The following is a 17217-nucleotide window of genomic DNA, read 5'->3' as shown; positions in this document are numbered from 1 at the left end:
ATTAGCGTTTTGTTGGATGCTGATATATGTAATTTTGGTGTTTTGGGGCTTTCTTCGACTTTTTTGAGCTTCACTTGGATGTCAGCTATTAGAGGATTATGGTCTGAACCGATATCTGCACCAGGATATGTCGTTGATCTCTTGACACCATTCTTAAATCTCTTGTTTACTAGAATATAATCTATCTGATTTCTAATTATATGAAGTGAGTTATCTCCTTGTCCCTTGCATGTATATAATCTTCTTTTGTGTAATTTGAACCATGTATTTGCGATTATCATGTCATGTTCTTGACAGAACTGGTATAATCTATCGCCTCTTTCATTGCTCTCCCCTAGTCCATATTCACCTATCAGGTCAGATCTTCGTCCTTGACCAATTTTCGCGTTAAAATCTCCAATAATATATGTGATTTCGTTCCTTTTTAGATGGTTAAGTGTCTGTTTTAATTGACTATAGAATGATTCAACATGTTAATATATACGTCTATGGATTGCTCCTCCAGCTCGCGCATTCGGTTCGCCAGCACATCGAACGCACGCAGTCCCACCACCATTGACGAGTGTTAGGAGATATTGACCCTAAGTTCAATGAGGTTCTTCCTTGGACCAAGAAGAACCTGTTCTTCCTTGGACCAAGAAGAACCTGTTCTTCCTTGGACCAAGAAGAACCTATGCAGCAGCAGATTTTATTGTTACAAGCATTTATCATTTGCCATTTATTACCTTATACAGGGTGTCCAGAAACTCTACCGACAAACGAAGACAGGAGATTCTTCAGATAATTTTAAGATAATTTAACCCAATTCACTTAGTCCGAAAATGCTTCCTAAGGGAGCTAGAGCTCTTTGAAGGTGGCATCTTGTAATTAGTTTTTCTTAAATACCTTCAGAACGCTTCTATTCAGAAAAACAAAAATTGGTACGCGTATTTATCTTCAAGATATAAATCTAATCCATCCATTGCAAATTTCTAGTACCGATCATAGGCGTCCGTTTTGGGTAGGACAACGGTTATTTTATCGCATAACTTTTTTATCTTTAACTTTTATGCATTTATGACACTGGATTAAAGTATTCTAGTACTAAAAGGTACTCTTGTTTTAAATCGGTAGGACACACCGTTTTCTAGAAAAATCGATTTAAAAATTTTTCGCTTTTTGAATAAAAAAAAAATTCAAAAAAAAAACTGTTTAGAAAGACGAAAACTGGTACAATTATTTATATTCCAGAGATAAATCGATTTCATTAATTCCGAATTTCTAGTACTGGTCATAGGCGTCCGTTTTGGGTAGGTTAACAGTTATTTTATGGCATAACTTTTTTGTCTTGAATTTTTGAGCATTTTTGATACTAGATTATTAAATTATGAGGTATTCGAGTACTAAAAGTTACTCTTACTTTATGTTGGTAAAATAATTCGTTTTTTGTTGAAAAGTTCTTTCAATTTTTTTTTCAAATTCCAAAAACGAAAAATTTTCAAATCGATTTTTCTAGAAAACGGTGTGTACTACCTGCTTAAAGCAAGAGTACCATTTAGTACTAGAATACCCCACAATTTAATACTCCGGTGTCAAAAATGCATAAAAGTTAAGAACAAAATAGTTATGCGATAAAATACCCGTTGCTCTACCCAAAACGGACGCCTATGACCGGTATTAGAAATTTGCAATGGATGGAATCGATTCATCTCTGAAAAGTAAATATGCATACCAGGGGCGTCATTTGATAGGGTCAGGGGGGGCATTTGCCTGAAAATGACTGAAATTTACAAAAAATAGATCAATTTTGTATTATGTTTGCATATAAATGTATTGTATATATAATGCTTACCCCCCCTATCAAAATTTCAAATGACGCTCCTGATGCATACCAATTTTCGTTTTTCTAAATACATAGAAGCGTTCTGGAGGTATTTAAGAAAAACTAATTTCATGACGCCATCTTCAAAGAGCTTGAGCTCCCTTAGGAAGCATTTTCGGACTAGGTGAATTGGGTTAAATTGTCTTAAAATTATCTGAGGAATCTTCTGTCTTCGTTTGTCGGTAGAGTTTCTGGACACCCTGTATTTATTTGCTACTTAATTGTAGGTAAAAATATTTTCTTCTTGACAAAAACTTACCAAGAATTGCTCCTACGATGACTTCTGCAATTTCAACATTTTTCGAATCTTTAGGGCCACCTAAATCTGCAGGAGTAGGACTTTTACTCAGTACAGTCATCTGCTGACCCGTTCCCAAACCGAAACTATTATTATTTAAAGAAATAGGCGCCGTAGCAGCTGAGGCCTGATGCCGAAAAGGGTCGAACGCAGATTCGTATCTTTCTAAACTAGATCGTGGTGCAGCAGGATTGGCAGCTGAAATGCAATATTACAAAATTAGCTCATATTCATTTTAGTTTGTACATATCGATGGTGTAAAGGCCAAAGGGCGTAACCCTCAATTTATGAATTTTACAGGAGGCTTAAAAAACTGAATTACTTGTACTATGTACAGTCGGAACAATGAAAGAATAGGGCTTTTCATCGATTGTCATTTGTTTCGAGCTTCTGTCAAATGTATAATACGTGTATAATAAAAATATACACGGATTATACAACATATGACAGAAGCTCGAAACAAATGACTGTGAATGAAAAGCCCTATACGCTCTGAGCTTCGCTGGTGTCGCTCCTAGCGGATTACTAATTCAACTTTCACCGGTAATTTTTAAATTTATTATTTAATTGTTATCGTTTAATATTTACAACGCTAAAAAGTAATTAAATTGTAATAGATTTTTTTAAGATTTTGCTAATCATTTTGACGTTCTATTGATGAAATATTAATTTCTTACTTCGGATACTTTCACAATTATCGTGTAGATGGCGCTAAGATTAATAGATTAATTTATAATTACATATTACGGAACATTAAAAAAACGTAAATTCAGTATTTAAAACGTAAGTATATATAAGGTAAAAATATATACCACAGCTTAGACCAACTAATATTTTTTATAATTAATGTTTTTAATTTTAATTTTAAATTAATCACTTTGACATTTATGTCAAATTTCCGGTAAACGTTTACAGACTTGTCACTACTGGCGCTCGCGAATTTATAAATATCCCCTCTACGTACGAGCTCACAGCGTATACGTTTTAAAAATCACTTTCATGCTGTGAGCTCGTACGTAGAGGGGATATTTATAAATTCGCGAGCGCCAGTAGTGACAAGTCTGTAAACGTTTACCGGAAATTTGACATAAATGTCAAAGTGATTAATTTAAAATTAAAAGTAAAAATATTAATTATAAAAAATATTAGTTGGTCAAAGCTGTGGTATATATTATTACCTTAAATATACTTACGTATTATATACTTACGTATTAAATGCTGAATTTAAGTTTTTTTAATGTTCCGTAATATGTAATTATAAATTAATCTATTAATCTTAGCGCCATCTACACGATAATTGTGAAAGTATCCGAAGTAAGAAATTCATATTTTATCAATAGAACGTCAAAATGATTAGCAAAATCTTAAAAAAATCTGTTACAATTTAATTACTTTTTAGCGTTGTAAATATTAAGCGATAACAATTAAATAATAAATTTAAAAATTACCGGTGAAAGTTGAATTAGTAATCCGCTAGGAGCGACACCAGCGAAGCTCAGAGCGTATACTGTTTTTATTTACATTTTTGCTTTATTGTCTTCAATCAGTTCTTACTTTATGCCAAATTTAAAAAATGTTTGTTTGACGTCATACGTATATATTATGATCAACGTCAACCAGCTCCTAAGCGAACGTCTAAAGGTGAAAACTATCGATAGTGGTAATGTAATCTAAATATACAGGTTTCTATCCATAATTTCCCACCTCTACTAGTTTCATTTTATTGCACAACGTTTTATTTTTTCCATCTTTTGTGTTATTTTACCGGTCCTTAGCACACTCATCACTGTATAACGCTTTTCATATATTTTTCTAATTTCTATTTTTTAATGATTTACTGTACGATCATATATTTTTCAAATGATTGTGTGTATCCAACTTTATTCAGGTTTGCTAGTTTTATTTGGAAACTAGATTTATACAATAGGAAAATCGAAACTTACCTAGACAATCTCCTAAGCTAACCTGACCAATAGCTCCAAAAACTCCTGCACCTGGATTTGGCGCAGCTCCTTCCATAACACTCAAATAATTTGGCAAGGTTCCTGGATGGGCTTGACCAATTCCTGAAGAAAAATTCTCACATCACTACGCATACTTTTTTAAATATTTCATAAACTCATAATATATCTAGATTATATTATTAACTTTTTAATTTCTACGTCGTTCTTCGACCAATGTGTTCTGCCAGCAATGACCTACAGTGCGAAAACACTGTCCCTAATAAAAAAAAAAATAATTCAAAACTAAGAATAGCACAAACAAGGATGGAGCGTTCAATGATAGGAGTAACAATAAAAGAGAAGAGCACAAACGAAGATTTACGAAACAGAACAAGAGTTACAAATATTGTGGAGAGATCTTGCAGATTGAAATGGAGATGGGCTGGCCACGTGGCAAGGATGAAGAATGGAAGTTGGTCAAGTAAGTTAATTGAATATAGACCCAGAACAGATAAACGAAACAGAAGAAGACCACCTACACGATGGCAAGATGATCTGCAAAAGATGACGAAAAATTAAACCCCCCCTACTGCACAGAACCGTGCACTCTGCATACAAATAAGGGAAGCCTATGTTCTGCAGTGGATTTAAAACGGGCTGATGATATACTTCCATCCTCTTTTAACAGTGTTAGGTGGAAGAGAGGATCTAATCCAAATAATATTTTTGTATTAAGCAAAACAGCAGCTTAACAAATAAACCTTATCCGCTTTGGACGCTGTAATAAAACAGCAAGAAACACAATTTAAAAATTCATCCGAGACCTGAACACTATGATGTCAAACAACATTGTGAGAACTGTTTCCAGAAGAAATATTCCAGAACAGACTAAACCTAGACTTTTAAAAATTGTATCAAGCCCTTTCAGTGACGATACAAAGTTGTATAAATAGTACTTGTTGCCAACACAGATGAATGAAGATCAAAATGATGCAACCACCTGAAAAACCTTAATATGGCACGTAATGGGAGACATGTTTGAAAACTACTGAATAATTTTAGCCAAGACCCCCTGTAAGAATTAACAGTTTACCAAATGTCCAAGAAACCCAGTGCCCTTCGAACGCCTTAAAAATGAACAGCACCTGAAACGAAAAGCAAAGAAAAATTCAAAATGAGAGAGGATTAAATCAATCACCTGAGTAATTCACTACGTTCCAAGGATGTTGGTCTTAGATCTGTCATCCACATCAGAACAAATAACACAGCTTGACAATGTTTGTTTGATCTGTGTACAGAGCAAATCAAGGAGTTTGGAATGAAAACGTTAGAGCGGCTTGAACTCGAAGCATATAAAACAAGCCTTTTGAAAATGGCTAATGAAGTGAAAATGATAATCTACTGATAATCTACTCCGAAGAGAATAATATTATTTATTTAGAGAGTAATGAATGCAGAGATTCAATTAAACGGAGTCCAAGTTAAAAAAGTTTACAAAATGACATATTTGGGAGCTGCCATAACGGACCAACTAAATCCAGACACAGAAATAAAACACAGAATAGCAATGACTAACACTACTTTTATAAAAATGAAGTAATTTATTTCCAATAATCATCTCAGTTTACAACTAAGACAAAGAATGGTTAAGTGCTATGTTTCGTCTGTACTTTTGTATAGTGCAGAAGAGTGGACACTTAAAAGTATCGACCATCAACAGAATTGAAGTATTAGAAATGTGGATATATAGACGGATGCTGAAGATACCTTGGACAGCAAGAAAAAACTAATGAGATAGTACTAAGGAGGGTTAACAAAGATGGAGAACTGCTAAAGACTGTTAAACACCGGAAAATGTCTTATCTGGGACATATAGTGAGGGGAAGTCGATATAAAATATTACAACTGATCCTTAAAGGCAAAATAGAGGGCCGTAGAAGTGTAAGAAGAAGACAAGTTGTTTGGTTAAAAAATATTCGTGAATGGACTAAGACATCAAATGCGGAACAATTATTGCATATTGCAGAAGATCAAGAAGCCTTCGCAATGGTGATCGGTGATCGCCAACGTCGGATAATTCTGATACAGCATGTGAATAAGAAGAAGATGTAATAAATGCATAGATGGACGATTTTTTGTTTTCTATGGTAAAGCAAACTCATTTGCATTTTATGTTGTATTGTACTCTAAGTTTGTCGGGCTGGTCATATTATTTTTATAAATTCTTGTAAAAAAATTATAAACTTATGTTTCTGCTTTGAACAGCCCTGTATAACGACCACTAGCAACCTTCTGTCATAAAAACAAAGCTATCGTGAATTTTCAATCGAGTATATGGAATTTGTATATCCCTACCAAATTGTAGGTAGTTAGTTATCGCTTCACGGACTACAAATAATGAATATTTTTGTTTGTTCGAATTTTTATGTTTATGATTGAATGAAATCAAATCTACCCTACACACCATTTGTATCAAATGAATTGCATGTGTGATGTGAAAAAGCGTGAAACTTATGAAGATTATACTTAGCTTTATATTTTGGTTATAATAATGTGTTCTGTTTATTTCTGTAAGACACCGTATCACTACAATATAATAAATTTTACATCCGATATACTTTTGGATTAGCAATAAATTATTGTACTCTACAAAATTGGACGGCGTTATTCAGATATTGGGTTGGATGCATATTTGGACAACAAAATACGAGTTCTGCATTCTGCAAAAACCTACATATACCTATATACCTCTAGAAAAATATATAACCTATAAAACTATAAAAATTCTAAGCCACATATTAAATTTATCTGATATTCTAATTTGCAGAAACCTACCAACCCACTTGGTAGTATACTTTTAATTTGCAGAAACCTTCCAACCCACTTGGTAGAATTTTAATAAAGCGCCACTTGCATCCAAGTGGGTTGGTAGCTTTCTGCAAATGTTGGGGATTTCCATTGTAACCGTACACCTAAATGTGCAGAAAATGTTTCTGTTGAAAGTCGAAAATGTGAATTTGAGAGGTTTTGGTCGCTAAATTCATATGATGCTCAAACTAATTTTATTGCTGCTAGTGTATCCGAGATTGAAAAAAAAGGTCTTATTGTAGAAATATTGAAAAAAGGAAATTATCTCGAATTTATAAAATAAAGGACACAAAAGTGTGTAGAGAAATGTTTATAAATACTCTAAAGGTAACTGCATTTCGAGTAAACACTGCTTTAAAGCAATTTCATGGTCGGGCTCCTATTAGTGATCAAAGAGGTTTAAAGCAGGGAGGCAAAAACAAATTAGCAGATGAACGAATTCAAGCAGTTGTTAGTCATATTAATAAAATACCTAAATACATTTCACACTACCGTCGAGAACAGAGGCGAAATATTTACCACCTGGTATCACTTTACAACAAATGTATGACATGTACAAGCAGGAAGAAACCAATCCCGTAAGCTTAATGTCATACAAGAACATATTCTACACGAAATTTAATTTGAAAATAAAGCCATTAAAAAAAACACCTGCAATGTTTGCGATACTTTTAAAATGAAAATAGATAATGAAAAGGATGAATAAAAAAAAAGAAGAGTTCAAGCAGGAACATACGAAGCATTTGCAAGTTGCAGAGGAGGCACAGAAAATGAGAAGAGATGATTTCAAGATAGTGACTGAACAAACAGATCAAGAGTGTTTAAGATTTGACTTGGAAAAATCCTACCGCTTCCCAGAATACCTACAGGCATCGTATTTTATAAGCGTCAGTTGTGGGTGTATAATGCAGGAATACACAGTGCTAAAGAAAATAGAGGATACTGCTACGTTTGGGTAGAAGGTTCAGCTGGAAGGGGCGCCCAAGAAATAGGCTCTTGCCTTATAAAACATGTTACAACTCAATTAACTCCAGAAGTCAAACATTTTACGCTTTGCTGTGATTCTTGCGGTGGGCAAAATCGAAATATTAAGTTAATACTTATGCTTAAATCAATTTTGCATGGGACACGCACAAACTTAGAAAGCATTACCGTAAAATATCTCTGTTCTGGTCATAGTTTTTTGCCCAACGACACTGATTTCAGCGATATTGAGTCGGCTCTTAAACGACAGCAAAGATTATATACCCCAAATGACTATATCGAGGTAATGCGTTCTTGTAGAAAGCAGAGACCATTGGTAGTAACCCAAATGCACGTCGAAGATTTTTTAGGCGTAATAAACATTGAAAAAAAAAATTGCTAATCGCAAAGTGACCGAAGATAAAGAAAAAATTAATTGGTTGAAGATTAGGTCAATCAAAATAGAAAAGTCTGACCCATTTAGGCTAATGATACAACAAAAGGATTTTTCACAACCGTATCAAAAAATTTCTATCAAAAAATCTTCTCGAGGTAGAACTGCTAACGAAGAAATCTTTAGCGATTTAATACCACTGTGGCCTAACGGGAAGTCTATCACTGAGGCGAAATTACAAAATTTAAAGGAAATGATGCACCTTATTCCTGCTGATGCATTGACTTTTTATCAAAATTTGCAGGGTGCCAATGTAACTGAAGATGTTGAGGGTTATAATATCAATGTTGAAGATCTAGATTTTGAAGTGGATGAAGTAGATTAATATTAAAATTTATTAAATTAATACGTTAAATATTCATATCCTTAACTTCCTGTAAATAAAAATAATTTTTCTAACTTTACTGTTGTTTTTATTTAATATTGTTGGTGTTAATTTCCCACTTTGCAAAATGCAGAAACCTACCAATCCACAAAAATTTGCCATTTCTCTTTTTAATTTACAATTAAAATATTTAAACATGTAGAAAATACCAAAATATTTATCCACAGTCAAAAAAAAGTTACAAAGTAGTAGCAACATATCCTACAGATTTTTTAAATCAATAAAAACTTTAAACTTGATTGTCTCAGTTTGCCACTATTGAGGGTTGGTAGCTTTCTGCATAACGCCGTCCAATTATTAAGTTTTGATATTAAATGAACCACAAAATCGGTGTTAAAGAAGACATTTTCCAGTTTTAGCACAAACTTTTTTATTGGTAGTATTTGCACGATCTTCTACTTCTTTTTTGTTGCTGTACGCTATGCAGCGCGTAGGTGTTCATTTTTGTTGGATTATGCGTACGGATCCTTCTTCGGCTCATCTTATTATTGTATTGATATCAGATATGATACCACCAAACAGCAGAAAGAGAGAAAGACCCAAGAAATCTTGGAGAGAGGGAGTAACGAAGGCGATGAGCGCAAGAGATCTTAGAGAGGGCCAATGGGATGATAGAGTGTCATGGAAATTAGGCATCGGACAACGTCGCAAGACGTTTTAAAACCGATTGATCAGGTATGTCGTATGTCGCACCAGTTTCTTATGGTTCTGAACCATGAGTGTCGTCTCCGACCTTCATTCTGTCTATTAAAATGATTGTAAAACGATTATATTTGTCTAAATATGAGACTTTTCGCTGTTTAACGATGTTTAGAAGCTCTCTTTGGGTATTAGCTCTTCTTAAGACCTCTTTCTTGTGCGATCTATATTGCGGTATAGTAATAATATTCTTTTCATACATAAAAATGCTCATTGGCACTTTTTGTGTAGAATGAACCGTTCTCGTAGAAACAACGCTTGAAGCGACCGACGATTTTGAATGCCGGGTACTAGCGAGAAGTGAATTTTTTAAATAAAATTTGTACCTATTAGCCCAAAGGTAAAAATATATGACGAAGTAGTTTGACGAAGTAGTTTTCAATCCTAATAGTAAATTATTAATATTGAAAATATTAAAAATATTACTAAAAGATTTTTTAAATTGAAAACTTATTGGTTGAAAACTTATTGGTACACTTTCCTGGTGACACCTCCAAGACTTCTACAATTTGTAAGTCAAATGGATGCTGCAGTGAAGACGAGAGGGAAGGAATTCTACACTATGCAATTCATATCCCCCGTCTGCAGCTGGTAAAGTTCCAACGGAAAAATGCACCTAGTTACTCTACTGAGTAATACGACTATAACATAAAAATGTATACCATTTTTATTCAGTTGCAATGCGAAGGCAAAACAATCTTACTTTTCAATTACAACCAATAAGTTTTCAATTTAAAAAATATTTTAGTAATATTTTTAATATTTTCAATATTAATAATTTACTATTAGGATTGAAAACTACTTCGTCTTTCAATGCCAGATGGCGCTAGCCACCTACTATCATCACTTCAGTTGCAATGGGTGGGAAAACCTCTCGATACGAATCAGTTAAAATATGGAGAACAGTGCCTACGTTCCTTCCGATGAAGGCTCCAATAAGAGCCGAAAATCGCGGTTCAAGGGACTGGACTGCACTCCGTATTCTAATTGAAAAGTAAGATTGTTTTGCCTTCGCATTGCAACTGAATAAAAATGGTATTTTATTTTATTTTGTAAAAATATATCTTTTGATTAGAGTGTCCTATCGACACAAATTAAAATGCGTTTTAAAGGTGAAGACTGCAGCTTTAGTATGCAATAATTTTATGCATTTTGTCGTAAATGAAGTCAAGTTCTATAAACCTGTTAAATAAATAAACGTTGCTCGAGCTTTGCTATTTTTGCGATTCTTATGCGATTTATTTATTTATTACTGCAATTGACCGGTCACTATGAAATGTCCATTGTTAGAGCCTAATCTTCAAAAGATGTAACATAAAATTTCAATTTTGAGTTTTGGCAACAAATTTGAGGCATTTGAAATATGCCCAAAAGACTCGTGAATTTTTACATAACAAACGATCCAAAATGTTTAAAACTGCTTTTTTTCGATTGCACAAGCATATTGTTCAAAATTACACAACTTCAGCTACAAATTCAACCCAATGCCTTTTTGGTGGAAGGATTTCTCGTGACGTGAAATCATTTGTAATGTGAAAGTTTCATTTTTGCATGTTTCAAATGCCTCATATTTGTTGCCAAAACTCAAAATCCAAATTCTATGTTATAGCTATTAAAGACTAGGCTCTAATAATGGGAATTTCATAGCGACCGGCCAATGGAAGTAGGTAATAAATTTGTTTGATCTCATGAGAATCAAATGAAAAAAATCGCGCAACGTTTATTTATTTAAGAGCTCTATAGAAACTGACTTCATTTCCAGCAAAATGCAAAAATTGTATGTGCCTTTAAAATGCATTCTGATTGTTGTCGATAGGACACTGATCAAAAGATATCGAATTTTTACCGTCGAGTTGACACAAATTGTATTTAAAAAATTCTGACTTCACGCGTAACTCACATTCAAAATCGCCGGTCGCTAAAAGCGTGGTATCTGAGAGAACGGTTCATTCTACACAAAAAGTGCTAGTAACGTTTTTGTTAAAAATATCCCAGGTACATTTCTTGTTGAAATATGTTTTTCTATGGCATACGCATCGTGGTAAATCGTTTCCGTTTTTTTTTTTGAGGAAGCGGGTAGGAGTGACAAAGTATGCACACTTTTTTGGATTGACATTCTCTGCAAAATCCAGCTTATTCGTATGATTTTTACAGGTTCGGTGGTATTTTCGTTTCTAGGGAGTTTTATTTTTTCACTTTTACATTTTTTTAACTTAAAGCTCTTTCTATTACACACTTCGTGCGGCAATCCTTTAATTTATCGAACAGGTATATATTGTTCTTTTCTGCTGAAATCCTTTGTACGTCATCCAATTTGATTTTCGCACAGCGTTACCTTATTTTTGGGACATTAGTATGGTTCTTCTCAGAGGCTTTTTTCAGTGTGACGCAAGTGACAGAAAAAAAGGAACGTCCGTGATACATACAGATGTATAACAGTTATTCCAGTTGTTGATAGATGCGCTATAATCGAAAAAAAAAAGATATAGGTTTACCGATTTACCGATTATTATTTACCTATTACATATCTATACGACAGGGGCGTCATTTGATAGGGTCAGAAAATCACTGAAATTTACAAAAAATAGATCAATTTTGTATTATGTTTGCATATATAATGTATTGTATATATAATGTTTGCCCCCCTAGCAAAATTTTAAATGACGCTCCTGCTATACGACTATAATTTAAAGTTCTTCTCAGTCTTTCAGTGTGTCATTAATGATGTAATATATGATTTTAAGAATGTAGAGAATCATATCATAGCATGACATTTTAGTTAAAACTGACAGTTGTCAGAATCGTAATCGTAATTTGGTATAAAAACAAATCAATTGTGTTTATTTAATTTATAAAAAGGTTTTCTTTGATTTGTATAGTTTTATAAATTGTACAGATTATAGTCGTATAGATAATACATAAATAACTTTTTATTCGATTATAGCGCCATCTATCAACAACTAGAATAAATGTTATAAATGATTTTAATCACGGACGTACCTTATTTTCTGTCCCTTACAACTTATTGCCTTAGAAAGAAATCGAAAAACTGTGACCCACTGAAAGATGCCTATGAGAAGGAGAGTATAATGTAAGGAATTACGATATATGATAATGAATTGCAAACAGACACACATTATTGAAGAATTTGTACTTATAAATCTAAAACTGCAACGACATACTTGATGAAGTATGTCGTTGTGCTATCTCTAATTTATATACTTGTATTCTTAGAAATACAGTTGTTTATTCTTTTATATTATCCCTACACGTCTTCCTGATTCCTGATTCTGGTTAAAAGAAAAATAACAATACAGAGTTCGATGGCTCGTCAAACAAATCATTTTTGGATCTACAAAGGCTCTTTCTTCTTTAAGTCCGTCTTTAAGAAGTTTGGCTATCATTACGGTTATTTTCACCTTTGATACTGCTGCTCTAAACATCTCAACATAGTTACAATTGTAACTCTTGTTTCCTGGTATAATGATCTGTAGCAACACTTGTCGGACATTACCCAGATACTGCCATTTTCTTATTTTAATTATATTTAACATCTCCTTTTCCTAAAGGCTCTAGACTCTAGGGATTTATAGAACTCAATCTATGAGATTAAGAATTTTTATGTGAGTTTTATTTCGTAAGACGTCTATTACAAAATCAGAACTCTGTACGGTGTTCGTGGAGTACCTTGACAGTATGCAAAAAGTATTTTCACCGACGAACTAGTGCTGTCATCCCAGTGGCGGATCTAGGGAGGGGCGATCGGCCCCCCTCTCAAACCAAATAATTTAATTTGTTTTTAATTATACAGTGCATTCATATTGTGTGGAAACGGTCTATTATCTCATGACTTAATTATTTTCAGAGTTAGAGCTCTGACAGGTCGATTTTTATTTTTAAATTATGATTTTTTGATGTATATCCCATAATAGTGACGTCATCGATTTGGGCGTGATGACGTCATCAATTATTTTTTAAATGTGAATAGGGGTCGTGTGGTAGCTCATTTAAAAGATGATTCAATTCTCTATTCAGTAATATAAACATTAATATCATTATTTATACCGGGTGACCAAAAAACTAATTTTGGAATTAAATTATTTGCCGCAAAAAAAATAATATATTATGTAGTTTATTAAACTCAAAATACATTTTACTGCTGTCAGAAAAGAGAGAAAAATGTTTATTTGACAAATAAACATTACTTTTCGCTTAAATTAAATGTTCAAACTGCCAAAAGGCAGGTGTGTGGCTGTTTGACATTTAATTTAAGCGAAAAGCAATGTTTATTTATGAAATAAACATTTTTTTATGTTATGTGGCATCAGTAAAATGTATTTTGAGTTAAATAAATTACATACATTCTTCTTTTTGCGTCAATTATTTTAATTCAAAAATTATTTTTGGCCACCCTGTAAAAATAATGATGTTAATGTTTATATTGCTGAATAGAGAATTGAATCATCTTTCAAATGAGCTACCACACGACCCCTATTCCCATTTAAAAAATCATCGATGACGTCATCACGCGCAAATCGATGATGTCATTATTTGGGATATACGTCAAAAAATCATAATTTAAAAATAAAAATCGACCTGTCAGAGCTTTAACTCTGAAAATAATTAAGTCATGAGATAATAGACCGTTTCAACACTTTATGAATGCACTGTATATAAAGATTATAAAAACATTCATTTATTTTTACAGAAATCGGCCCCCCTCTTAACGATGCTGGATCCGCCACTGTGTCATCCAGAATATAATGACTGTTTCAGGTAATGTTAAACAATCTGCAGATGAGGTATCCATGAAACATCCCCATTGTATGTAGCTGGCCCTTTAACGGGCTCATGTCCAGTTAAAAAGCCTGTTAAAATTCTGAGCTTCCTTCTGCTTATTTTCCGCAGTATTTCAGTCTTATTAGCGAATGTCCATCCAATATACATTTTGCCACTTGCATGACCGGATATTTTCTCAGTGAGAGAGTTATATTTTGTTCGGATCCAGGCTTTTTTCAGGTCGCGGACCCAGGTTATTTGGCACTTGGTTTGGCAGTTGGTTGTATTGTGACGAAGTAGAATTCTCATTGATGATGTACGGTCGACTTCTTCTTCCTCTTCATAAGCACTTCTGCTTGTTCATTGGCGGATTGGTACTGGTACCTCTATGGAAGGATGTCACTCTATCTTTTGCGCGGTCGGCCGATACTTCTTCTACCGATTGGTGATTTATCTCTTGCTATTTTGACCAAACGGGTCTCCCCCATTCTACTTATGTAGTTATTCCACTCTTTTTTATATTTAGTGTCCATTCTTTATACTCTTTACGTTACATTTTCGTCTAATGTCTTCACTCCTCTTTCAATGCCTCAAGGTACTTCCTGTAATTCTTCTCAGTAGGTACTCTCATCTCTGCCGTTTCCAGTAGTCTTCGTGTTGAGAGGGTGTCAGGTCTTGTTTATGATGCATATGTCATTATTGGTCTTACATTGGCTTTATAAATTCTTAGTGTTATTAAGGCATCCTGACAGTCTATTTGTTTTTTGTACTTGCTTTCTCACTCTCACTTCTTTGTTCAGGTCTCCGTGGGTGGACAGTGTAATTCCAAGGTATGGTATTTCCATTAGTTGTTCAATACTTAATTAAACTTAAAGGCGTCCTTAAAGAGGAAAAATGTATACTTATTTCTTCACTAAGCACTGATATGATCTACATTTACTACATCTACAAAGATTCTAATGGAAATAAAACGAATAAATGAGTAATGATGGTTTAATAAAATGCAACATGTAATGACAATGAGATGAACACATTTAAAATGTAATGAAACAAATCTAACTCTCTTAACAACTGTCATAAAAATTATTATAATATTTAAACCACACAACCCAAGGACGTAGATAGAAATACTAAAACTCAGCTTAGCTACTACTGAACGTTTTCGTAATTCGTTCTTTAAAATTGTATATACAAAAATTTTAACAGTTGTAACTAAAATTACATTTAATTTAAAGTCAAATTGACTGCCGACATTACAGTGATTCCTAAACAAATTTAAAAATTCCACGTATTGGTTTGTAAATGCTGCATACTTTGTACACTTTTTTATTCTGGAGCATTGATTATAAATATTCCAGGTATATATATATATTCCAGTATATATATGGAGGTATAATGTAACTTCAACAAAAATATAATAACAAATCGATAACGTACCTACCAAGTACTTTATAAAATATATAGAACAATCAAAAATTTTATTGTCTTGGTCGATCAGTCAAAAACAACAATCCAAACGATAACACGAAGTTTATGACTTTTTCTGTGCAAACTGTCCAAGATCTTTCGTCCGCCGACAGAATATAGGTCACTAAGAACTCAATTTCTATCCTTATCCAGCATAATCTCAAAACATTTAAAAAATGTCTGGAGAATGCAATAGGAGGCATACAAATAAATAGTTCAGAGAAATAAGGAAAAAAATATCGTGTTGGTGACACATCCCCTCCAGGCTGAAACCAAATTTTTCGAGTAATATGGTCATCTATAATAATAACCTATATGTTTCCTGCAGCCGATTTTGATGATATACATAGTTGTAAACAAATGAAGATCAAAAAACGGTAAATTTTCGCTTTTTTCGTCTCTTACTAAAAAATTGGGCAGTTTAAACAAATTTGAGAGTAATAAACTCATAAACCGTATAAAAAACTTCAATATGGCGTTCGCTGAATATGTCTATCCTTATTGGTTACTTAGAAAATTGCCAAATAAATCATAAATTTTGAGTTTTTATAAATATTCATAACTTATGTAAAAATTAACTTAGAACCTTCTTATTATATGGAATGCTGAGACTTATGGTGCTTAAATTACACCCTAAATTCCAAAGCAATTGGTCAAATAGTTTAAAAGTTATTTAATTTGTTTATCCAAAATTATTTTTTTTGCAACACTGTAAGTCAGAAAATGATGAAGTTACAGTAATATTTTGGATAGTTTATGAAAGAAGAAAATTTACAGTATTAATTTAATTTAAAAAAAATGACAAAAAATAATTATAGATATTGCAAAATAATTTTGCAAAAACATGTGAATTAAAAAAATGGGGGGGGGGGCTAACTTTGTCCCTAAATGCCCTAGTACAGTTGTTTTTCTTTCTAACTGTGTATAAAAATTCAGTCTTTCTAAATATGAAAAAATAATTTTTCTACGGGTAACGGTTAAAAAGTTATTCTAATTGTTTATAAGTAAGCAAAAAATGGACATGTTTTTGCAAAATAATTTTACACTGTTTAAAATTATTTTTTGTAATTTATTTTTAATTAAGGTAATAGTATAAATGTTCTTCTTTCATAAACTGTCCGAAGTATTACTGTAACCTCATAATTTTCTGACTTATAGTGTTGCAAAAAAAATGAATTTGGGAAAAATAAATTAAATAACTTTTAAACTATTTGACCAATTGCTTTGAAATTTAAAATATAATTTAAGTACAAGAAGTCTCGGCATTCCGCGTAATAAGAAGATTCTAAGTTAATTTTTACCTAAGTTATTTATAAAAATAATAAATATTTTATAAAATATTTATAAAAACTCAATATTTATGATTTATTTTGCAATTTTCTAAGCAACCAATAAGGTTGGACATATTCAGCGAATGCCATATTGAAGTTTTTTATACGATTTATGAGTTTCTTACTCTCAAATTTGTTTAAAGTGCTTAACTTTTTGGTAATAGACGAA

General features: G+C 32.8%; 1 protein-coding gene across 4 annotated transcripts in view; it reads right to left on the bottom strand.

The window, feature by feature from the left end:
• The window catches only part of LOC126887230 (RNA-binding protein Pasilla), a 391656-nt gene that overhangs the window by 17821 nt on the left and 356618 nt on the right, over positions 1-17217 (bottom strand). For all 4 annotated transcript variants that reach the window (XM_050654633.1, XM_050654635.1, XM_050654636.1 and 1 more), the window contains 2 exons: positions 4103-4225; positions 2121-2357 (listed from right to left, as the gene is read on the bottom strand). In XM_050654633.1, coding sequence (XP_050510590.1) covers positions 2121-2357; positions 4103-4225 — 360 coding nt within the window. The remainder of the gene's footprint in view (positions 1-2120; positions 2358-4102; positions 4226-17217) is intronic.

Source organism: Diabrotica virgifera, chromosome 6 (genome assembly GCF_917563875.1).
Source record: "Diabrotica virgifera virgifera chromosome 6, PGI_DIABVI_V3a".
NCBI lineage: Eukaryota > Metazoa > Arthropoda > Insecta > Coleoptera > Chrysomelidae > Diabrotica > Diabrotica virgifera.
Note: the sequence above shows the minus strand (reverse complement) of the source record. Positions and strands in the feature narration are given on the sequence as shown.